The 19,415-nt window shown below is 37.5% G+C and overlaps 1 protein-coding gene across 6 annotated transcripts in view; it reads right to left on the bottom strand.

Moving 5' to 3' along the window:
* Positions 1-19,415, bottom strand: part of ITGA4 (integrin subunit alpha 4) — a 79,888-nt gene that overhangs the window by 49,231 nt on the left and 11,242 nt on the right. For all 6 annotated transcript variants that reach the window (XR_004288809.1, XM_032356116.1, XM_032356119.1 and 3 more), the window contains exons 3-10: positions 11,836-11,942; positions 11,612-11,741; positions 9,793-9,860; positions 8,281-8,410; positions 6,690-6,775; positions 5,955-6,017; positions 5,722-5,859; positions 2,318-2,429 (exon numbers count right to left, since the gene is read on the bottom strand). Coding sequence is in view for 5 of the 6 variants with exons in the window: in XM_032356116.1 (XP_032212007.1) it covers positions 2,318-2,429; positions 5,722-5,859; positions 5,955-6,017; positions 6,690-6,775; positions 8,281-8,410; positions 9,793-9,860; positions 11,612-11,741; positions 11,836-11,942 (834 nt within the window). In the remaining variant the exon portion in view is untranslated. The remainder of the gene's footprint in view (positions 1-2,317; positions 2,430-5,721; positions 5,860-5,954; positions 6,018-6,689; positions 6,776-8,280; positions 8,411-9,792; positions 9,861-11,611; positions 11,742-11,835; positions 11,943-19,415) is intronic.

The following is a 19,415-nucleotide window of genomic DNA, read 5'->3' as shown; positions in this document are numbered from 1 at the left end:
TAGAGTTACAGACGTTGTTTATTTCAAAGTTGCTAAGAGAGTAGATCCTAAGTTGTCACAAGAAAAAAAATTGTGACTATGTGAAGGAACAGATGTTAACTAAACTCATAGTGGTAATCATTTTGCACTATATACATAAATCATTATGTTGTACACCATCAACTTATGTAATGTTAGATTTCAATTACATCTCAGTAAAACTAAAAATAATTAGAAGTGACAAGTAGAAAAAGCTATGCAAACATGCACTGAAGTAAGCATTAATGTAGCTACTAAATGTAAATATGTAGTGAATCATAAATGAAATTATAAATAGCACAAATTATGCTAAATATGTTGAATATGCTGAAATATTAAAAATAATCAGTTGGATAATAATCTTCCAGACATAGAGGCATTACCTTTAGGAGTGGAAAGGTGAGGACTCCAGGACACAAGTGCTGTCCAAAGCCTCGGTTCTCACATGCATCCTGCAAAAATGCCTGGTGCTCTTGGGGTCCTCCCCTCAGTTCCTCTTCCCAAGTCTCACAGACAGAACACTTTCTATCCCTCTTGCACCAACGGAAAACTGCTTGGGATTCTCCCAGCGACTGGACTGATAAAACTGCCTACTGTCCATGACATTTTTACCACTCTGATTTTAGGGATTCAGGTTTGTCATGGACATTTTGATGCCCCCCCCCGCCCCCGCAATCACTCTTCAGGTGTACATACATGCGTATTATTTTAGTACATTCAAAACAGTGAATGCTATACCTCAACTTTGTTGATTAAAACAAAATATAAGGAATCATAACAAAGTATTTTACTAAATGATTATTTGAGAGAGAGCACAAGAGAGAGAGAAGGGGGAGAGGCCAGCAGACTCCCCGTGGAATACGAGCCCAACACAGAGCTAGATCTCATGACTGAGATCATGACCTGAGCCAATATCAAGAGTCAGATGTTCAACCAACTGAGCCACCCAGGAGCCCCTAAATGATTCTTTTTAAAATAATTTCATTATCTCGTAATACATACAAAATGTCAAGGGACATAAATGTGGCTTCAGTCACATATATTGTAGGATCCTTAAATTCACCACTTAAGGTTTTTTTTCTTTCATGTCTTAATTTTATACTCCATTTGATTATAAAATTATAGAAAAGGGTGCCACCATTTCCTTTGTTTGCATTTATTATAGCAAATACTCTATACCTGGCCTGGTACATTTGTCACAAACTAAGTGTTCAGTAAATAGCAGAATTGCCAATTCTTGTGAAATGTAACATCATAATAAAACCTTATTGAAGTTTTAATGTAGAATGCTATGTGTGCCATAATAACCACAAAAATATATATTTATTTCCTTTTCCTTTTAAAACAGAAAAACTCTAGAAATGGTAATATCTGTATACCAAATTATACTCTTATATTTAATAGGGTTCATATAGTCAATATGTGATATATATTCTAAATACTCAAAATATATATCCAATAACCTGCTAACTTCCCTCTCAAAGACTAACACATTTTATGCATTTCAAGTAGAATGAAGCCTTTAGGGATCAGAAATTAAACTACTACTTAAAGTAGTCCCTCACTTATTTCTAATATCCAAGTAAATTTTGACCTAACACCACGATAAACCAATTGCCAATGACCATATCAAGAGGAAAGACAATTCTGAGCCTTGAAGGCATAAAATACTGACTTGCTGAACTCTAGAAATTACACACATTCCTCTCAAATCCATTCACCATTTTATGCAGAATTTTACCAGACTTGGTTACACCTCAGTATTAGACTGAAAGAAGTCAATGTTTAAGAGGGAAGGCTGGTAGATACTGGTATTTCAATAGCAGGTATGCTATCCTTGCAACAGGCACAGTAATGACAGTACCGTCTACTCCATTCTGGAGAGGCTTCCATATCAGTTGGTAAGTAGCCATTATTGCTGGGTCTACCCGTTGCCGCCTCATCACCGCTTAGGAATCTCTCTCACACATTTCCCCAAATCCTTCCACAGTACAGCAGCTGAACACTAGGAAACTTCTGGAACTCTGCTCCAGCTCTGCAGCTAGCCTCTGTTGGGTCTTGTTAGTGTCTTTACCCTACTTGCCATCAAATAGCACAGTCTAAGGAGTCTAATCAATTAAGAATCAATAACTGACAAGTGAGGAGCAGTCAGATGTAACACTAAAAAGAAAATAAACAGTGTAATATTCTGGCTCCATTTTCTGGAGAACGGCAAATGACCTAAAACCCCACTCCTATTCTCTTCCGTGTATCATTTTCAAAGCAGAAATCAAATACTGAATTAGATTCTTTTAATTACCTTCAAAGCCATCATTATCAATGTCACCAAGATTAACTATAGATTCCCCAAATCTTGCAGCATATTTGTCACTTCCAATGAGCTCTGTTTCCATTTCATTCATTACTGCTCCCTAGACAGAAAAGGGGAGAAAAGTGTCATCATAACACTCCCTGACAACTTTACACATGATTTACCGTTGTAATTGGATATGGATTTTTTTCTAATGCTTCAAACAAGTTGGACAAACTACAGACTGAGCTTTAGTACACACATCTCAGTTCAATTCAATAAATATTTATCAAGTATGTCAACACATATAATAGTATGATTAGAGCTCAGAGGACATAAAAATTGTCAAACTCATGATCCCTAGCTTTGAAAATCCAATAAATCACTTTGATAATTCAATTTAGCAAATATTTATTGAGTTCCTACTAAAGGCAATACACTATGCAAAGAGTGAACAGGCAAAAGAGAAGAAGGCAGTGTGTGTATAAGACATACTCCCCTTCTGAAGAAGCCCGGTTACAGGGAAGGCTTAGCACAAACATGTAAATGACTCAAGTACAAACTACTTGGTATCATCAAGAAGCAAGGACAGCATATCTAATTGTGAAAGCAAGGTCAGATTTCATAAAAGATGATCTTCAAGGTGGCTACTGAAGGGTGGACATAATTTTGATATATAGAGAGTACTATCAGCAAAACAAATTCCAAAGAACTTGGCTATTATAAAAGGTATGTATAATGAAGGAGATAAAAAAATCAGATGGGAGTGTTATGGTGTGGTATTTTGAATTCTAAGGGAAATTTACTTGCAGTTAGAGAATAGGAAGCTACTGAAGGTTTCAGAGCAGAGGAGCTGGCACAAATGAAGCTGGCCTTTGGAACCTTAGCAATGGAACCATAGCAATGAAACATGAATTGGCCAACTGCTATCTCTTAAGTTAGAAGATGAGTTACTACATTAAGACATTCAATATATTGCAATAATGAGTCATTATAAGAACAACTACCAGACCTCTTTCCAAACTCTGATCATGTCACTCCTTTGTAGTAAGAAAAAAATCTACTCACTACTCATCATAGAGGATCCTTTCCTCTTCTTAAACAAGTCTACTCAGCATTCCCGAATCACACTCAAGTTCTTCTGCTTGTGATTGTGAAATACCCTTCACCTTTTATTTTCCAACTACAAAACTCCTAAACTTGTCTTGTTCAAATAGTACTTCTCTGTGAATCCTTCTCGACCACAGTGAATTGCTGCTTCTGTTTTGTACATGCTACTAACGTGCTATTTACCATGTTGTATTCAATTCTTTACTATCATGTTTAGGTCTTTTTCTCGACCTGAGGTCGTAGAGGTCAGGACTAAGATTATTCTCAGCTATTTTCATAGTATTTGTTCCATTTCAGTTACCATTTCAGATACCCACTAAGTGTTCATTTATTTTTTTTTTTAGTGAATCATCTCTATAGACAGAATCATTGGCACCAGAAACAGTAAATGATTTTTATCAAGAAATAAGGGATAAGAGGGCTCGGCTCAAAGGAAATGCCTAAATAAGGGAAAAGGGTGAAAGGGCTTCCAGGAGGATGAGAAGGTACAGACCTAAAGCAATGGAATGGCACTGGAGTTCCCAGGAAGAGGGTTTCAAGAAGGGGTGATCACTCCTCAAGTATTCTCCAGTCAGAGAACAGTGACCAAGAGTTCTTTGGGGGATGTCTGAGAGTTATTTTACCAGAAGTAGGTGGAAGCAAGATTCATTCAAGTATCATTCTCTCTTGAGCATTCAAAAACAATTACTGAGCACCCATTTCTCCACTACTCTTTGAAACCCTAAAGAAACATCAGTAAACAAGATGGAAGATTCTTCTCCACACGGTGTCTATACTCCATTAGAAAAATAGACAATATCAAACCAGATGAATAAATAGGTAATATAATGCTAGGGAATGGTTAGTGCCATTTTAGAGAGTTAACAAATAGGAAGTTAGAAGGGAACAAAGGTCACCTATGTCAGAGGTGTTAAAAGCTAAAGTCAATTATGAAATTACCCTATGGTTCAAAAGGTAGGGCTCTTTACTTGTCCTTTAAACAAAAGAGATACACTTTAATCTGTCTTTTCTTGTTAGAATTGCAGAATTGCTTAGGATTTCGATGAGAAAAAAAAGATCATATGTCTCCCGATTTTAGGTATATATGATAAATTATAACTAAGCTTTATGGAAACACTTTACAAAGAGAAGGAAAAGTATGCAGAATGAGGATATAGCTAATATAAGAAGACCATTTATGGATAGGGAAATGTGAAATGTCTATGTAAAAAAAAAAAAGTAAAGCTTAATATTGCTATTAAGGACATATGAATGATCGCTTTGTAAATGGTATGACTTTACTACTAAATTTAAGTTTAAACACAGTCTATAGAAATCCCAGTTCATATATAACTTTGCTGCTCTATATTTGGAACTTTGAAAATCTCAGCTTTATAAGACAGCATTTCTCTTTTGAATTGTACAATGTTTAGTCTGATGCTTAATATAGGAACTTATTAAATGCTCTAAACCCATTAAGATTACAAATACCTTCTTGAAACAGATTTTACTTTGTTGTATCCTGATTAAAAATCCTGTGCCTTAAGAAATGACCCAATTTTCTCACAAATCCCTTCTTACTCTTTAATTAAAGGAACAGACCAAGACAACCCCATTAGGGCCCTATCAATTCTTTGTTTTCATTTAATGCCAAGAAAGACTGACAAGATAAGGTCAGCCAAACTCTTTAAACTGAATTGTGAAGTGGTCAGTTTCCACTCCACAATATCCCCCATAATTTAAACCTCAACTGTAAGCGGTGATTATCTAGTTCTACAACTACTGTATCTACTTTGGAATAAACTATGCCCATTTTATATTCTTATTAGCAATATCATCTACAAAAAATCGTGCAAACTAACATTTTATCAAAACACATCTTGTTTCTTACTGTTTTCAAGTCAATAAAAGCATTTTATACTTTAACCTTCTTCTAGTAATATTTTTAATTAAAGACATTCACAACAGAACCAATAATAAATCCATATTTTGAGGGACATATGAAAATCATTCTTTCAAATTAGACTTGGACCATAATAAAGCTAGAAATTTCAACTATTTGAAGAAAACAAGAAATTTCAACTATTTGAAGGCCAAGATGTGAGTAGAAAAAATCAGAACAATTCATCTCCTGCTTCTGGAATATCAATAGCTTCCCATCCCGCAGCATTGTTACATTTTTAGAGCATTTAGTACAATACCAGAGTTTTTACTTTCATCAGTAAAATTAACCTAAGAATCTAGATGCAGAACTCTGGAAGGAGAGCTTCAGTTTCTCTCGTAATCCCATCAACAGCCTCCAGCTGGTGAATGATCAGACTCACCCAGCCAGAGTTGACGTACACGAACACTCTGCCTTCCTCCCTGATGACGCTCTGCATGGGCGCTCCCACCAGTAGGTCTGAGAAGCCATCTGCGTTGAGGTCCACAGCACACACAGAAGCTCCAAAGTAAGAGCCAAGCTGCCCGAAAACAAAACCAGAACCAGTCACCAGCGGACAAAAAATGCAGGGTTATTCACAAAAGCCCTCAGTGATACTGAAGGTGGAGACGTTACCTTTTTTCCTTTCACTTCTTGTAAGATATTTAGTTCTTTTGCATCGATGCTGAATATGTATGCCTGCAATTGGGAAAGGAATTAGAAAAACTCAGACTGCTATCACATTACAAAAAAAATTCTTCAGGGGATCCAAACATCAATTTTCATAACGTGTTAACAGTTTAAATGGACTTCTGAAAATCCTTTTCAGAGGGATTCAAAAGGTTTAGGGGGAGCGCATTCTCATTAACAGGACTTCCTTGCCAAACCGTCTTCTCCAAAAATGATGGTATCGATCCCCAAAGGCACAGCAAGTGTTGTTTGCCTCACTTTTCAAAGTAAGGCTCAGAAAAGTTTGGTCATGTCTACACAATAACATAACAAAAACCAGAACCAGAAATAACATCTTCTTTTCTGGTCTTAACCTCAAAACATGCAGCTATCTCAATATCCCATCATCTATAAACATGTGAACCAGTTAATCCATTCCCTGGACACCTTGAGATCATTTTATTTCAGGGACAATTTACTCATAAGAAAGAAAAGCCTCATTTGACTTGTAGAATTTCTCCTTAAAGCTCTTCTAATAGATTTTTATCTGAAAGCAATTTCACCACGAAACGCAGAGCACGGCTCATCATGTCTAGCTCTCACTTCTTACCATTTTGGCAGTTCCTCCTTTATTATCTCATCTCTCCAGCAATCCTGTTGAAACTTGGTGTAGAAATAAAGAAATAAAAATGTAATTCTTACTTTACCAATCTGTTCATGTTGAGGGGCTCCTCCAACTACTTCAGTTGTATGTGGACTCCGAAAATGACCAGCTCCTACTGAGTATCCTTCAAAGTGGAGAAAAGTAGAAGAATTATCATTTGCAATGCATAAACTACAAAATCACAAATCCATTCATAGGAGTAATTGAGACTGAAGTCCAAATGACTAAACAGTTTTAAGAATATTTAGCTTAGCAATATTCAAAACTGGTCATTTAGTCTATGCTTTAAGCAATTATTATGTGTTATGAAACTAGGCTCATGGCTTACATGTCCAAGACCTAGAAATTAAAGACAGCACTTTTACATTTGGTTAGTGTCTATGTAGTGCCAAGAAATGCTAGCTTCTAGGATTACAACCCAAATATTTTGGGTATCTAAAATAGAACATTTTAAACTGTAAGTAAAAGAACTTCCTAAATTTCAACTTTTTCCCATGAAATCTTATTGTAACAAAACTGTATTATGACACAAAAGGTAAAATATTTTATTATATGACAAAAGGCATAATACCAAGTCACTTTTTTTTTTTTTTTTTTTTTTTAGATTTGAGAGAGCAAGCATGCACAGGAGCAGGAGGAGGGGCAGAGAGAGAGGGAGAGAAATCCTAAAGCAGACTCCCTATTGAGTGCAGAGTCCAAAGTGGGGCTTGATCCCAGGACACTGAGATCATGACCTGAGCTGAAACTAAGAGTTGGATGTTTAACTGATTCAGCCACTCAGACATCCCCAAATTACATTTCTTATAACACTTCCAGATATCCCTCAACCATAAACAAGTAAATGTTGAATTATAAATGAATTCCCTTTGTTTGGAAAAGAATCCTTACTGTATGAATGGGGAAAATACTGCTTTTTCTTATTGTAATCATGTCTGGGTATAGGCTGCTTATATTCAAAGCAAGTCACTTAAATCTGTATTTCCTAAGAAGCTATAGGAAAAACATCCTTTCACTGTAACAGAGGAATTAATTAAACCAGGAAAATTTTGCATTTCTATAGAAATATAGACTCTAAAGTGTCCTATCGCATAGGAGGAGGAGGAAATGGAAGGGGAGGAGGAGGAAGAGGAGGGAAAGAAGATAAGAATAAACTCTGGGAAATATTCTAAGAACTTATGAGGCGAAGGTCAATGAGCTGTTTTTAGATCCGCATGCTTCATAATGTTACCCATTGTCTAGAACGCTGTCGACAGCCCCACTGACTTTCACTTGGCCCTTTAAGAAAGTACACTTACTCATACATGATTAAATGAATGTGGAGTGCTTACACAAGTTCCTGGGATATGGTAAGCACTCAACAGATGCAACCTTTACAATAACAAGTTGACTGCATAAAGATACAAGCTTGCAAGAGTAAACTAAAGCAGGAATTCTAGTCTAACTATATAGTAATGATTGTAATTTACATATGTAAAGTATTAAGTTTCATAGATTATATCTTTAAAGCAATAGTTACTGAACTTTTTAATTGCTACTGGCTAGTTTGATCTTTTGAAGAGATTAGTAATCACAAGGGAAACTTGTATCTGTAAGACTGAGATGATTAGAGTTTGTCAATTTTTACAGTACCTAAGTAACTTCCAAATTTAACTTGATTATTTGTGTCTAAAAAAGCCTTGTATTTATTTGTAGTTATATTGTAGACAAAAAGAGAGCCGGTCCAATAAGATGATCCTGGGGCTCCCATCACAATTAAGTCCTATAAGACAAAAACAAAAAACAAAAAATAAAAAACAATTTATTATCAACTCAAAGTTTAATTCACCCCAGACCTCCTCCAGATATACAGTTTAAGTAAATAATGATGAGAATATTTTTATAATACATTTCTAAAATCTGAAATTTGATGAATTTAAAAACATATCTGAAAAAAGCTGAAAGAAGTCAGTTAACATATTTTTGCCTGTTACAAGCACAATTTCAGAAAAGAAACTCTCACTTCAGTCACTTAGCAGTGGACTTTAAAATTGAAGCAAGAATCATGGAATACTAGACTAAGCTTCTAGGAGACAGGCAGTGTGGTTTCTGTTAAAGTGAATGGTATCTGGGTAATTCATTAGTGTTTATTATGGAGAGAATCACATGTTGACAAAGAGTAAAAAGTGGACTTAATTTATTCCTATTTGCAAAGAGCCATTGACATTTTCTTAACAATGTTAGCTTAGAAAAAAAGAAATCAGTGGAATTTGGGGGCATATTTGGTGATAAATCCAAATTTAGGAAAAGGAAACAAAAGAAAAGTTAGAATGAACAGATATATTCAGTGAAATATTAGAGCTTTTAGCAACCAAACGTATTTAACCTATTTCTACCTTTCCTAAACAATACTGAACTCTTATAAAGGTCAATTTAAATATAAAGTCTTTTTTAAAAAAAAAACATAGTAAATAATATTTATAAAAATTGTTGACCCAAGGCTTGATACAGCTTGACCACAGATTCAGAAAGCAGTCATAAATTCTTAATAGGTTTTGAAGGAAAACTGGGAGATTTGGGGGTTGGATACAACTATGATATTTGATTGTATATCCTTGAGTGTTAGAGAAAAAAAATAGAGCTTGTGAACATGTCTAACTTAAGACAATAAATTTTTAAATCCCTTATTTCTAATAATTTAAATGCAAGATGTTGATTCATATGCTTTTCTCCCTCAACTAGTAATTAAAAGTAACATATCTGGATGGAAATTTTAAACATCTACGTTAAAGCAAATAACAATAGCTACTTTTGATTCCCATCAAATGATGAGCACTGGGTGTTATATGCAACTAATGAATCATCGAACACATCAAAATCTAATGATGTACTTAAACGTGGGCTAATTGAACATAATAAAAACAATTCTTGATGAAGGTAGTATTCTTTAGTGTAGACTTTTAGTTGGTCTTACATGATACAGTCATCTTAAATATTAACCTTTTTTCAAAGTATATGTGAATACTGAGTAGTAAAAATTAAGTTGTAATACACTCAATTTTAAGAGACATCTTTTATTAACTGTAAAGCATAATATCACAGTCTGAATCTTAAGAGTCAAAATCCAATATGTAAACATTTAAAGACTGTTTTTTGGACTATTACCTCTGTGTAAAAACTAGATATTCCAGCTTGACACGATGCAAAATTTTCTCCAAATTTTTTCACATAATCTAAAATGAAGTAGAAAAACAACTCAGGGTTTCATTGAAAAAAAAAAATAGGCAAAATTTGCATAATTTTGTTAATCTTCTAAATCCTTACAAATAGACCTTTTAAGGTCTATATTTTATACTATCTCATCTTTAAAATCATCACTTTGATAAAATGTAATACCATAAATCTTTCATATTAATCCTCAAAGATATCCCTCCAAAACAGCAATAAAAAGACCTCTACCTCTTTTTCATGGGAGGAACATGCAGCATACACTCAAAACCACTGTCAAGTGCATATCTAAGATAGATGTAGGACTTGTAGCTCCCAGTCCAGGTTTGCATTTAAAATAGGCTTCCTAAATTGTGCCCAGCTGAATGTAAGAGGGAGTTAAGATCTGCATGGAGATGGAGGGTCTCATACTACAAAGCCCTCATGCACCGGATGCTTTTGGAACTTACGAGGAAGACAAAACCCTGCTTCTCCTAAAGAACTGACCTAAGCAAACTCTATAAAAATAAGAATCAGGACCACATGTTTGTTTTGGCTTTGCTAACTAGAAAAACTAAGTAAATTGTTAAGTCATTTGTAAATACTAGTCCTGGCCATGATTTTTCACTCCTTTTAGATCTTCCCCCCCCCCCCTTTTTTTTTAAATACATTTCCCAATTGTTTTAGGTACTATAAGTTTACTCCATATTGAATTATTTGTAGAATGTGGCTGGGGATATATGAATAAAAAAACTCTACTCTGAAAATGTTTTAAAGTATAAACTATAAACCATTAAGAAAAAGAGAATGAAAACATACAGAACACTAGACTGAGTTTTATTTCAATTAAGAATTTAAAAATTCACCTTTTGTATTAATACTCAAAGGCAAATTAGAAATATTATATGAGCTTTTCTTAGACATCACACACCACAGAGGACCCCCCCATATGAATTTGCACACATGGTCAAAATTTTGTCAAATAATAGAATTATTCTTTGAATACTGTAGTAATCATTTTGGTTAGAAAAAAATGGAAAATGGAATGTATACATATTTAATTCTGAGTTCTCCAAACACATTTTTAGAATTTTAGTTCTGCTACAGATTTGTTCTTAATGCTCTGTTGACATTCACCCCTAATTTTTCCCACTTTAACTGTTTATGTCCTAGCTCTCTGCATGTACTACTACTACTTATGGCCTAGAATGTTCACGGGAAATCTTTTCAAACTTAAGATACCAATACCTTATCAAGGAATGCATGTGAATTAAAAAAAAAAAAAAAAGGCACAGTGAATAGGAAAGATTTGCTTATACTTATGTTGAATCTTTGAATATTCTTGGAAGCTAAAGATAAAGCAAAAAATCTAAACAGGTCTCATCGTTCTTGTCAGACTTTATAATCTCAAATTTTCAATCATAATTTCATGACTTTAAGTGGTATATGATGAGCATTAGACTTTTACAGAATTAAAAATATATTTAATGTAAAAGTGGATAATTATCAACTACATTCTAGAATTATTCAAATGTAATGGGATAAATTTCTATTCCTAAAAACATAAAGCACATTTTTTTGCAGCTACTACAGCAATTGAGTAAAAAAAAAAAAAAATAATAATAATAATAATAATACTCAAGTAGTTAAAAAGAATACAGCTATTTTAAAGGTCTATCCCCCATCCTCTGTACATGCAAAATTGAAAATTAAAAAAAAAAATTAAAGGCATTCACTTGTTTCTCTTGATCCAGTTAAAATAAAAATGATTCCTTACCTTGATAGCATGGAGCTATTCTTTTACTTAGTTCTGTCCGTAAATCAGAGGGCATTCCATAGCAAACACCCGTAGGGAGCTTATTTTCATTCTTTATATAAAATATATTTTTCCATCTATGCCCACAAGTCTAAATAAAACAAAAGTAGACCAAATGATGTGAACATCACACCCAGAATATCTGAATCGACAATGTTACCAGTGGACAAACCCTAATAACCTACCACGAGGGATCCATTTTCTCCCGGCTGTCTGGAAAGCGTGACCCCCAACCACTGATTGTCTCTTTCTTCCAGACAAGTCTTTCCACAAGGTTCTCCATTAGGGCTACCTATAGCATTTGAAAATACATTGTATCATTAGTTATCTTGAAACCATGTTATTCTAAGACAGCAGAGATAATAAACATGCTTATCCCCAAGTTTTCTCCTTCAGCCATGTACAAAATGCCCTTGATGCCTCTTTCTCTGTCACCTCCTACTTGGCGCACGGGATGGGGGTAACGGTGAGTTATGCAGGGCAACAGGACGGTTCTCACATCTGGTATTTTGTGTTTGTAGAAATGACCTCTAGCAGGTAACATCCTGGGGAGATGGGTGACCAACATGACTGGGGGTGGGGTTGGGGTGGGGTTAGGGGAAGGAGGTGGTGAGAGACAGTTTAACCCAACACGGGCTGTGCAGAAGCAGCTGCAGTGTCATCTGCGGCAAAGAAATTGCACCTTTGTTTTGATCATGTGTCTAGCATTACAGGCAATATTGCCTGAGCACTTTTTTTTTTTTTTTTAGATTTTATTTGTGTATTTGACAGACAGAGATCACAAGTAGACAGAGAGGCAGGCAGAGAGAGAGAGAGGGAAGCAGGGCCCCCGCTGAGCAGAGAGCCCCATGTGGGACTCGATCCCAGGACCCCGGGATCATGACCTGATCCTAAGGCAGCGGCTTAACCCACTGAGCCACCCAGGCGCCCCACCTGAGCACTTTTTAAGACATTTCTTGGATTGAGGCTTTAGGGGGAAAATGAGAACAATATGGCCCTCAGTGCTTAAGTCTCAGTTTATAGAAGCTGGAAGTGATAACAAGCACAGGAAAGTCGCTGTGTCTAATTAGCATATTAATAATCCCTAGCATTTAAGACAAACTGCCCTATGGTTTACATTTAGTTTATGATGACTATATTGAACAAAATAAAAAAGACCTGAAAAAACAGATTATTTCAGTAGTAAATAAAACACACCAGAAGACATTTTTGGCAAATACAAAGAGCCAAAAAGCCAAAGGTCAATATTCCTGCTGGGCAACAGAGCACTTCTAAACTGTACCAGGAAAAGTGATCTTTCCAAAGGTAATTTTTTTTCTTTTGCTAGAGCGACTTCTTTGCTTTCTAGCTGGGATCCCATTAACGTGATTTTTAAAAAGGGATTTGGGGGGAGAGTAAGATGTAGTACCCTCAGAATCCTTTTTTGCTGACTTCATTCCCACCCCCTTCAATTGCCCTGGGACAGTTCCCTTCCACCTGAGCTTAATTCCAAAGGGAACTGTATTTGCATCAGGCTGCCTGGCTAAGGGTGCGGAACTCAGGTTCCTTTACTTAATTTTGAACACCAGTCACTGGTACCATGTTATCATTTATTTATAGTGACCATTCTCTAAATCATTTGGCACACTGTCTCCTAGAACCTTGATCTCTAGATAAAGCTTCCTGGGCAAACTCCTCATTTATACCTATGTACATAAGGCTGATATTTTGCAAGTTACGTTAGTTGCAGTAAAGGTCCTTAGAGACATGTAGTTTTTCCAGGAGGAATTTTGTTTTCCAGGAAGAACAGAAAGATGTTTGTGTATACATTTTTTTTTCTCCAAAATGTTGTTCAGGACAAACAGCAAAATGCGTCAACACAGCTGAACTGAACAAAGTTTCCTGGTGTCTTCCCTGAAGATTCTGACTCAGTAGGTCCAGGTGAGGCCCAGACTACCCCCAGGTGATCCTCAGGGTCTGGGACCTTATTACACTAGAACCTGCACACAGTTTTTCTGGCCGGATTTCTTATAGAATAGGGACTACTTCTGTCGATTGGTAGCAGCTGGCGGGAGCACTGGACTTGAGAACAAGGAAGAAGAGCTCTGGAAAAAAGAATGCTGGTGTTGATAAGCAATGTCAGCCTGGCATGAAAAGGAAGTTTGCTGCAGCCCAAACCTTGATAAAAGGTGGTCCAGATGGAAACATAAGGCTTCTTTGTTAAAATTAACAAAGGGGGCACCTGGGTGGCTCAGTGGGTTAAGCAGCTGCCTTCAGCTCGGGTTATGATCTCAGAGTCTTCCCATCAAGTCCTGTGCTGGGCTCCAGTTCAGCAGGGAGCCCGCTTCTCCTCTCCCCGCCTCTCCCCGCCTCTCCCCGCCTCTCCCCGCCTCTCCCCGCCTCTCCCCGCCTCTCCCCGCCTCTCCCCGCCTCTCCCCGCCTCTCCCCGCCTCTCCCCGCCTCTCCCCGCCTCTCCCCGCCTCTCCCCGCCTCTCCCCGCCTCTCCCCGCCTCTCCCCGCCTCTCCCCGCCTCTCCCCGCCTCTCCCCGCCTCTCCCCGCCTCTCCCCGCCTCTCCCCGCCTCTCCCCGCCTCTCCCCGCCTCTCCCCGCCTCTCCCCGCCTCTCCCCGCCTCTCCCCGCCTCTCCCCGCCTCTCCCCGCCTCTCCCCGCCTCTCCCCGCCTCTCCCCCTGCTTGTGGTCTCTCCCTCCTTCTCTCAGATAAATAATCTTTTTAAAAAATTACAGAAAGGGAAAAAAGAAAGGAAGAGAGAGAGCAAAGGAGGGGATAAAGACAACTCTGAGTGCTGGGTGGGGAAGGTCTGTGGTTTCATGATGCCAACACAATGGAAGGAAAGTGAAAAGTGACACACACACAACTTTAACTTTCACTGTGATGCCATGTTCAGTTTGGACTTTTCACCGAGACTGCCAGTTATTTAAATTTTTTTTTTTACTAATGTCAAAATGGATAAATGGTAGACTGTCTACCCGAAGGTGAAATTCCTGTTACTTATCCCAACAGACACTTCAGTAAAATATCTTCTCGGAAAATACCAAAGTCCTTCTAAAATTACTGTCCCTTGGTTAACAAAGGCAGCTGAGCAAGAGGAAAATTAAGGTTAAGAGAAAAAGGAGGTCAAAAACAACATCTCAGTGCTCCTCAAATGTGGCATATTTCATGGGCACTTTCATCACGATTGCACCATCAATTATACCCAATATTTAGAAACAAATTTACTGTTGCAGAGATGCCATCCTGGAGTTCAAATAAACACAGAGCCACAAAAGATCACGTAAACTGCTCGATGAAAAGGGCCAAAGAGTTCTATAGGTCAATTGTTAGTACCTGTTTCCTAACTCAGCTCTTTCAGCTGTAAATTTTACAATGATAACCACAGAAACCGTGGTGTTAAGCAGTTTTCTGGGGCCGTACATGATTCCATAGCACATCAGGCCTACCAGGTGACACCAGGGAATCTTCATTGCTCAGAGTCTCATACAGGAGAGCCAAACCACTCATGTTCCTACTTTCTCAAGGTCACTTCGCTCTAGCGTTTTTCTCTCCGTGTCTGTGTCTGCAAAGCTCTCAGACCTCTGGGTCATACACCAATCATCCCCTCCCTCCCCACCAGCTGCTGCTCAGGCCTTGGACCTGAATGACATTGTCCAGTTTCCTGGTTCTTCAGCTTACCAATCATGGGACTTTGCCTCCTCAGGGATGGAACCAATTCCTATAATAAATCTCCTATCTATCTACCCAGCTACCACCTACCGACCCTACTGGCTCTGTTTCTCTGGTGACGGCGAACACGACTACATTCCTTTCCTTGCAACGATCCCACTTCTAGGACTTAATAATAACCTAATTCATCATGGCTAGTACCCCACCTTGTTCACCCTTATGCCCCCTCAACACACAGCCCAGAAATGTGTGCTGATAATGGGGTCAGTAAGTTAAAAAACAGCTCCACGCTTCAACTGTGGTTTGACTAAGTTTCTTCTATTTGTGCTTTTGTATCCTAAGATGAGCACAAAAGGAAGAATGCATGGGCATGAAGAAATTTCACAGAGTCATGAAACAATTATTCTTCCACATAAGGAATAAAAACTAATTCTGATAAGGGCTCAAACACACACGTTCATAGGGGTTTCTCCTGCCCACTGCCTGACGTGCTGTTGCTGCAGAGGCAGCACCCAACAGAGACGGTAATACCCCGATACTTTCAGCTCTGATCCAAACAGGATTAGTTCAAAGAACGGCCTAGTAATCACTCACCACTGCCGTTCTGGGGCTTTACTTAATTTCAAGGAACTTTTTAGCCTTTTCTTCTGTAGTGCTCGCAGAATCCTGACAAAGAGGTAAACCATTTGCATCATCAGCTCCTGCTCAGGGCCGTCTTCAGAACTCTCCCTTAACCTTGTTTGCCCGAGGTCACGCCTCTAGAACGTGGTTCTCAGCCGCAACTGGACATTAGGATCACCTGGGGGGAGTTTAGAACGAGTACTGACACCTGGGCTCCACTTCTGGAGCCGCATATTTGATGCATCCGGATTAAGACCCAGACCTAAGAATTTTCTGAAAAGCTCCCCCGACAGGTGTCCATGTGCAACGGAACGTGTGCTTTACAATGTAAAGGGTAATGCCTTCTCCTATATTACATCGTCTTTGACAACACTCCATTTTTAAAATAATTGTAATTTTTTTTGTCCTCCTTGGTTTCAGCTAGATATCAAAATAGGATATGAAATGTTGGGCAAACTTTCTTCATGTGGAAATACAGTATTTCTAATGTGGTCAGAAATGATTATTTTTAGAACTGTCATGAGAAAGTTAATTCTCTTGAATTTCCCTGACAGGACATCATAAATAAATTCAGATTATCTTTATATTTTATCCAAATGTCACACTGAAATGATTTATAATCTGGTTTTCAAACCAGCTCCTACATTTCTAATCTAAACTCTTAGTAAATCAAATCAGCTTCATAATTGAAAAAGGATTTTACATGGTTTAACATAAAAGAGGTCAGCAGAAATTAACATGTGATCATTTCCCACGCTTTTGTACAAGTAGAATGACTAAACTTAGCACAGCTGAATGCATTTTCCCAGTAGATATTAAAAATAAAACCATATTCTTTATTTTAAAAATTACACCCACTTTTCATTTTCCTTTTTTAAAATTTCATTTTTATTTATTTATTTATTTTATTTTTATTCCTTTTTAAAAAAATAAAAGATGTATGCTTTTTACTTCAGTTTTTTATTTCCATCTGTGGATTTTGTATCAGTCTGTACACATGTCTATAAATGTGAATGAGCAGTTCATTTTGTCAGGTGACTACAAAGGCTGCTAGTACAAAGTCAGTTTGGTCCATTCTTCTCCAACCCTTTTTTGGTTGTTATACACATCACCAGTTTTAGTTTCATTGCTCCGAGTGATGCGATGTATATTTTGAGTGCCAAATATGACAGACACTACAGAAGACTAGCTGTTCACTCCTGAATGTCCCCTCCATGAGGGCAGATGGACTACTTTGTTATCTGTAGCATGTCCACAGCACAGAATGGGATGTTATGTACAACAGGCAGGAACGAAATATAGAGAGGGATTCTCTAATCCATTGACCGTCACAAAAATCCTTTAGGAGGATACGTCTGCGAACTTTTCACCAAATTCTCAGGGATTTAAGGTTTGGAGAGGTCTTCTTCCTTCACTTCTATTTGTCTCTACTTCTCCAAAATATTATTCTCTTCAGTTTTAAGATAGTAACAGATGGTCTGAAGGGAAACAACATTTGCAGGTTTGAAGATCTTTACGGAGTGTGATCTGGGAGTAGGACAAATTAAGATGGAGGATCAGCTGGGGCCCACAGGAGGTACCTACGTCAGAGGGTTCCTGTGAGCATCTTGAGGAGTAAATGAGATACCGGCGGAGTGCTTGGGCCAGAGCCTAGCAGAGGAAGCAGGCAAATGTTCGTCGATGTTGACATTATTATTATTTTAAGGATTAAGCTAAACATGATTAAACTGCACATATGGCATGTCATATATCCTCTTCCATAAAATATTTGTGGCCCATCACTGCCAGGCCTCATCATTCATGTTTAAGTCTTTTAATTTTCACAGCAGCAGCAGGGGACTGTTATCAATTCCATTTTCCAGAGGAGACAATTAAATCTGAAGGAAGTAAAGTAACTTCCTTGAATCCAGGGGGCTGGTTAATGAAAAGGGTCAGAATAAAAAACCAAAAACTTGTCAGAAATCAAAGATCTCTGTTACTTCCTATTACTCTATCGCATATACAATAGGACTCTATTGTATATGTATTTCAGAGATATGAATGAACTGACATCAATTTCACTTTCTAAGTCTTCTGTTTCACCGTCAAATGTGCATAATATCACAAATCTGCCCACAGGCTATTCAGTCAACTTCCTAGTGCTCAAGAAAGATGGCACTTATTGGGTCCCTCTCTCGCCCTGCCCTTTTCCTCAATTTAGATCGGTTCTTGGTATTTTGGCATTACCACTGAGGAATGCCCATGGGGAAAGATCAGACTCCAAGTCCTTCTTCCTACAACATGCTGACAGCTTGAGTGAAATATTTTGTGGGTGAAGGAGCCTGGGACTTTTGGATGCAATGACATGTTTGGTTTATCTGCCTGAGTCATGGGGCTGTGGGTTCCCCATCGGCTCAGACATTTGACTGGCATTCTCAGTCTGACTTTCTAGCTACTACAATAACATACACACTTATCTGATCTTTCAAAAACATGACGAAATTTTACGTTTCAGGAAAAGACCAATTCCTTTTTTTAAAGGTGAAGTTCTTTTCCATTGAAAGATGAGTCCTATATATCTCAATTTTTTCTTAAATAATTCTGAGACATGGATGAACACTGTTTTATTCTATGTTCTATAAAGAGTCACTTATTTAGGATATTTTTATTTGTAGAAACAATAATTACTGAGTACAAATAATTGTACAATTCCTTCCTCTATTTTAATTCAGAATATTAGAAAAACATATGAGATTAAAAGTGGAAATTCAATTTAACTGTGAAGATGATCAGATCTACCATTGCAGGGTTATGGGAATCATAGAAAATTTGCCCTGTGGCTACAAGACTTCCTGGCACCTAGTAGGTGTTCATTAAATGGGAAATGCCTCTGCTCCACAGCATCTCCACGTTGTGCTGACTTAGACTGTACCAGCAGAGGGCGCTCACGGCGCTGCGAGATTTAGCCAGCCAGCCTTCAGCTCTTCCAGCCAAGTGGCCCCTTCTTGTAGTTTTTCTTATCAAATTCTAATTACTATTAAGTCCATTATGTTCACTACATTAAATGATGTACTTTTCCCACATACATAATAAAACACAGTGGTGCTATTTTTGAAAGACAGCAGTGATGCTTATGATTTCAACAGCAGTAACAATAATTTTAGGTCATGAAAAGTAAAATGCCAAATTTTGGAGAAGACATGGGACGTGAGAATACTGAACTTACAGGACTGTTTCCTCCAGCTTCTCTGGAGTCAAGATATCAAAATAAGCACAAAAGAGTCAAAGATCAAAGTAAACATCAAAATTAGAAATTAGTCTCAAAGTATGTTCTTTCTAAAAAGACATGTATTTACATTTCATATTTTCAGCCTTCCTAGTCCAGATCTCATAATGGTTAGTAACCATGAGCAGTATAGGTGAGAAAGAGCTCAGAATCGTAGGTCTGAAAAGCTGGTGGTGTCAGTCCTCTGTTTCATTTTATTTAATATCCCTTTTTTAGTT

The sequence above is a fragment of the Mustela erminea genome, chromosome 8, assembly GCF_009829155.1.
Source record: "Mustela erminea isolate mMusErm1 chromosome 8, mMusErm1.Pri, whole genome shotgun sequence".
NCBI lineage: Eukaryota > Metazoa > Chordata > Mammalia > Carnivora > Mustelidae > Mustela > Mustela erminea.
The sequence above is the reverse complement of the archived record's forward strand: the minus strand, read 5'-3'. Positions and strand labels throughout refer to the sequence as shown.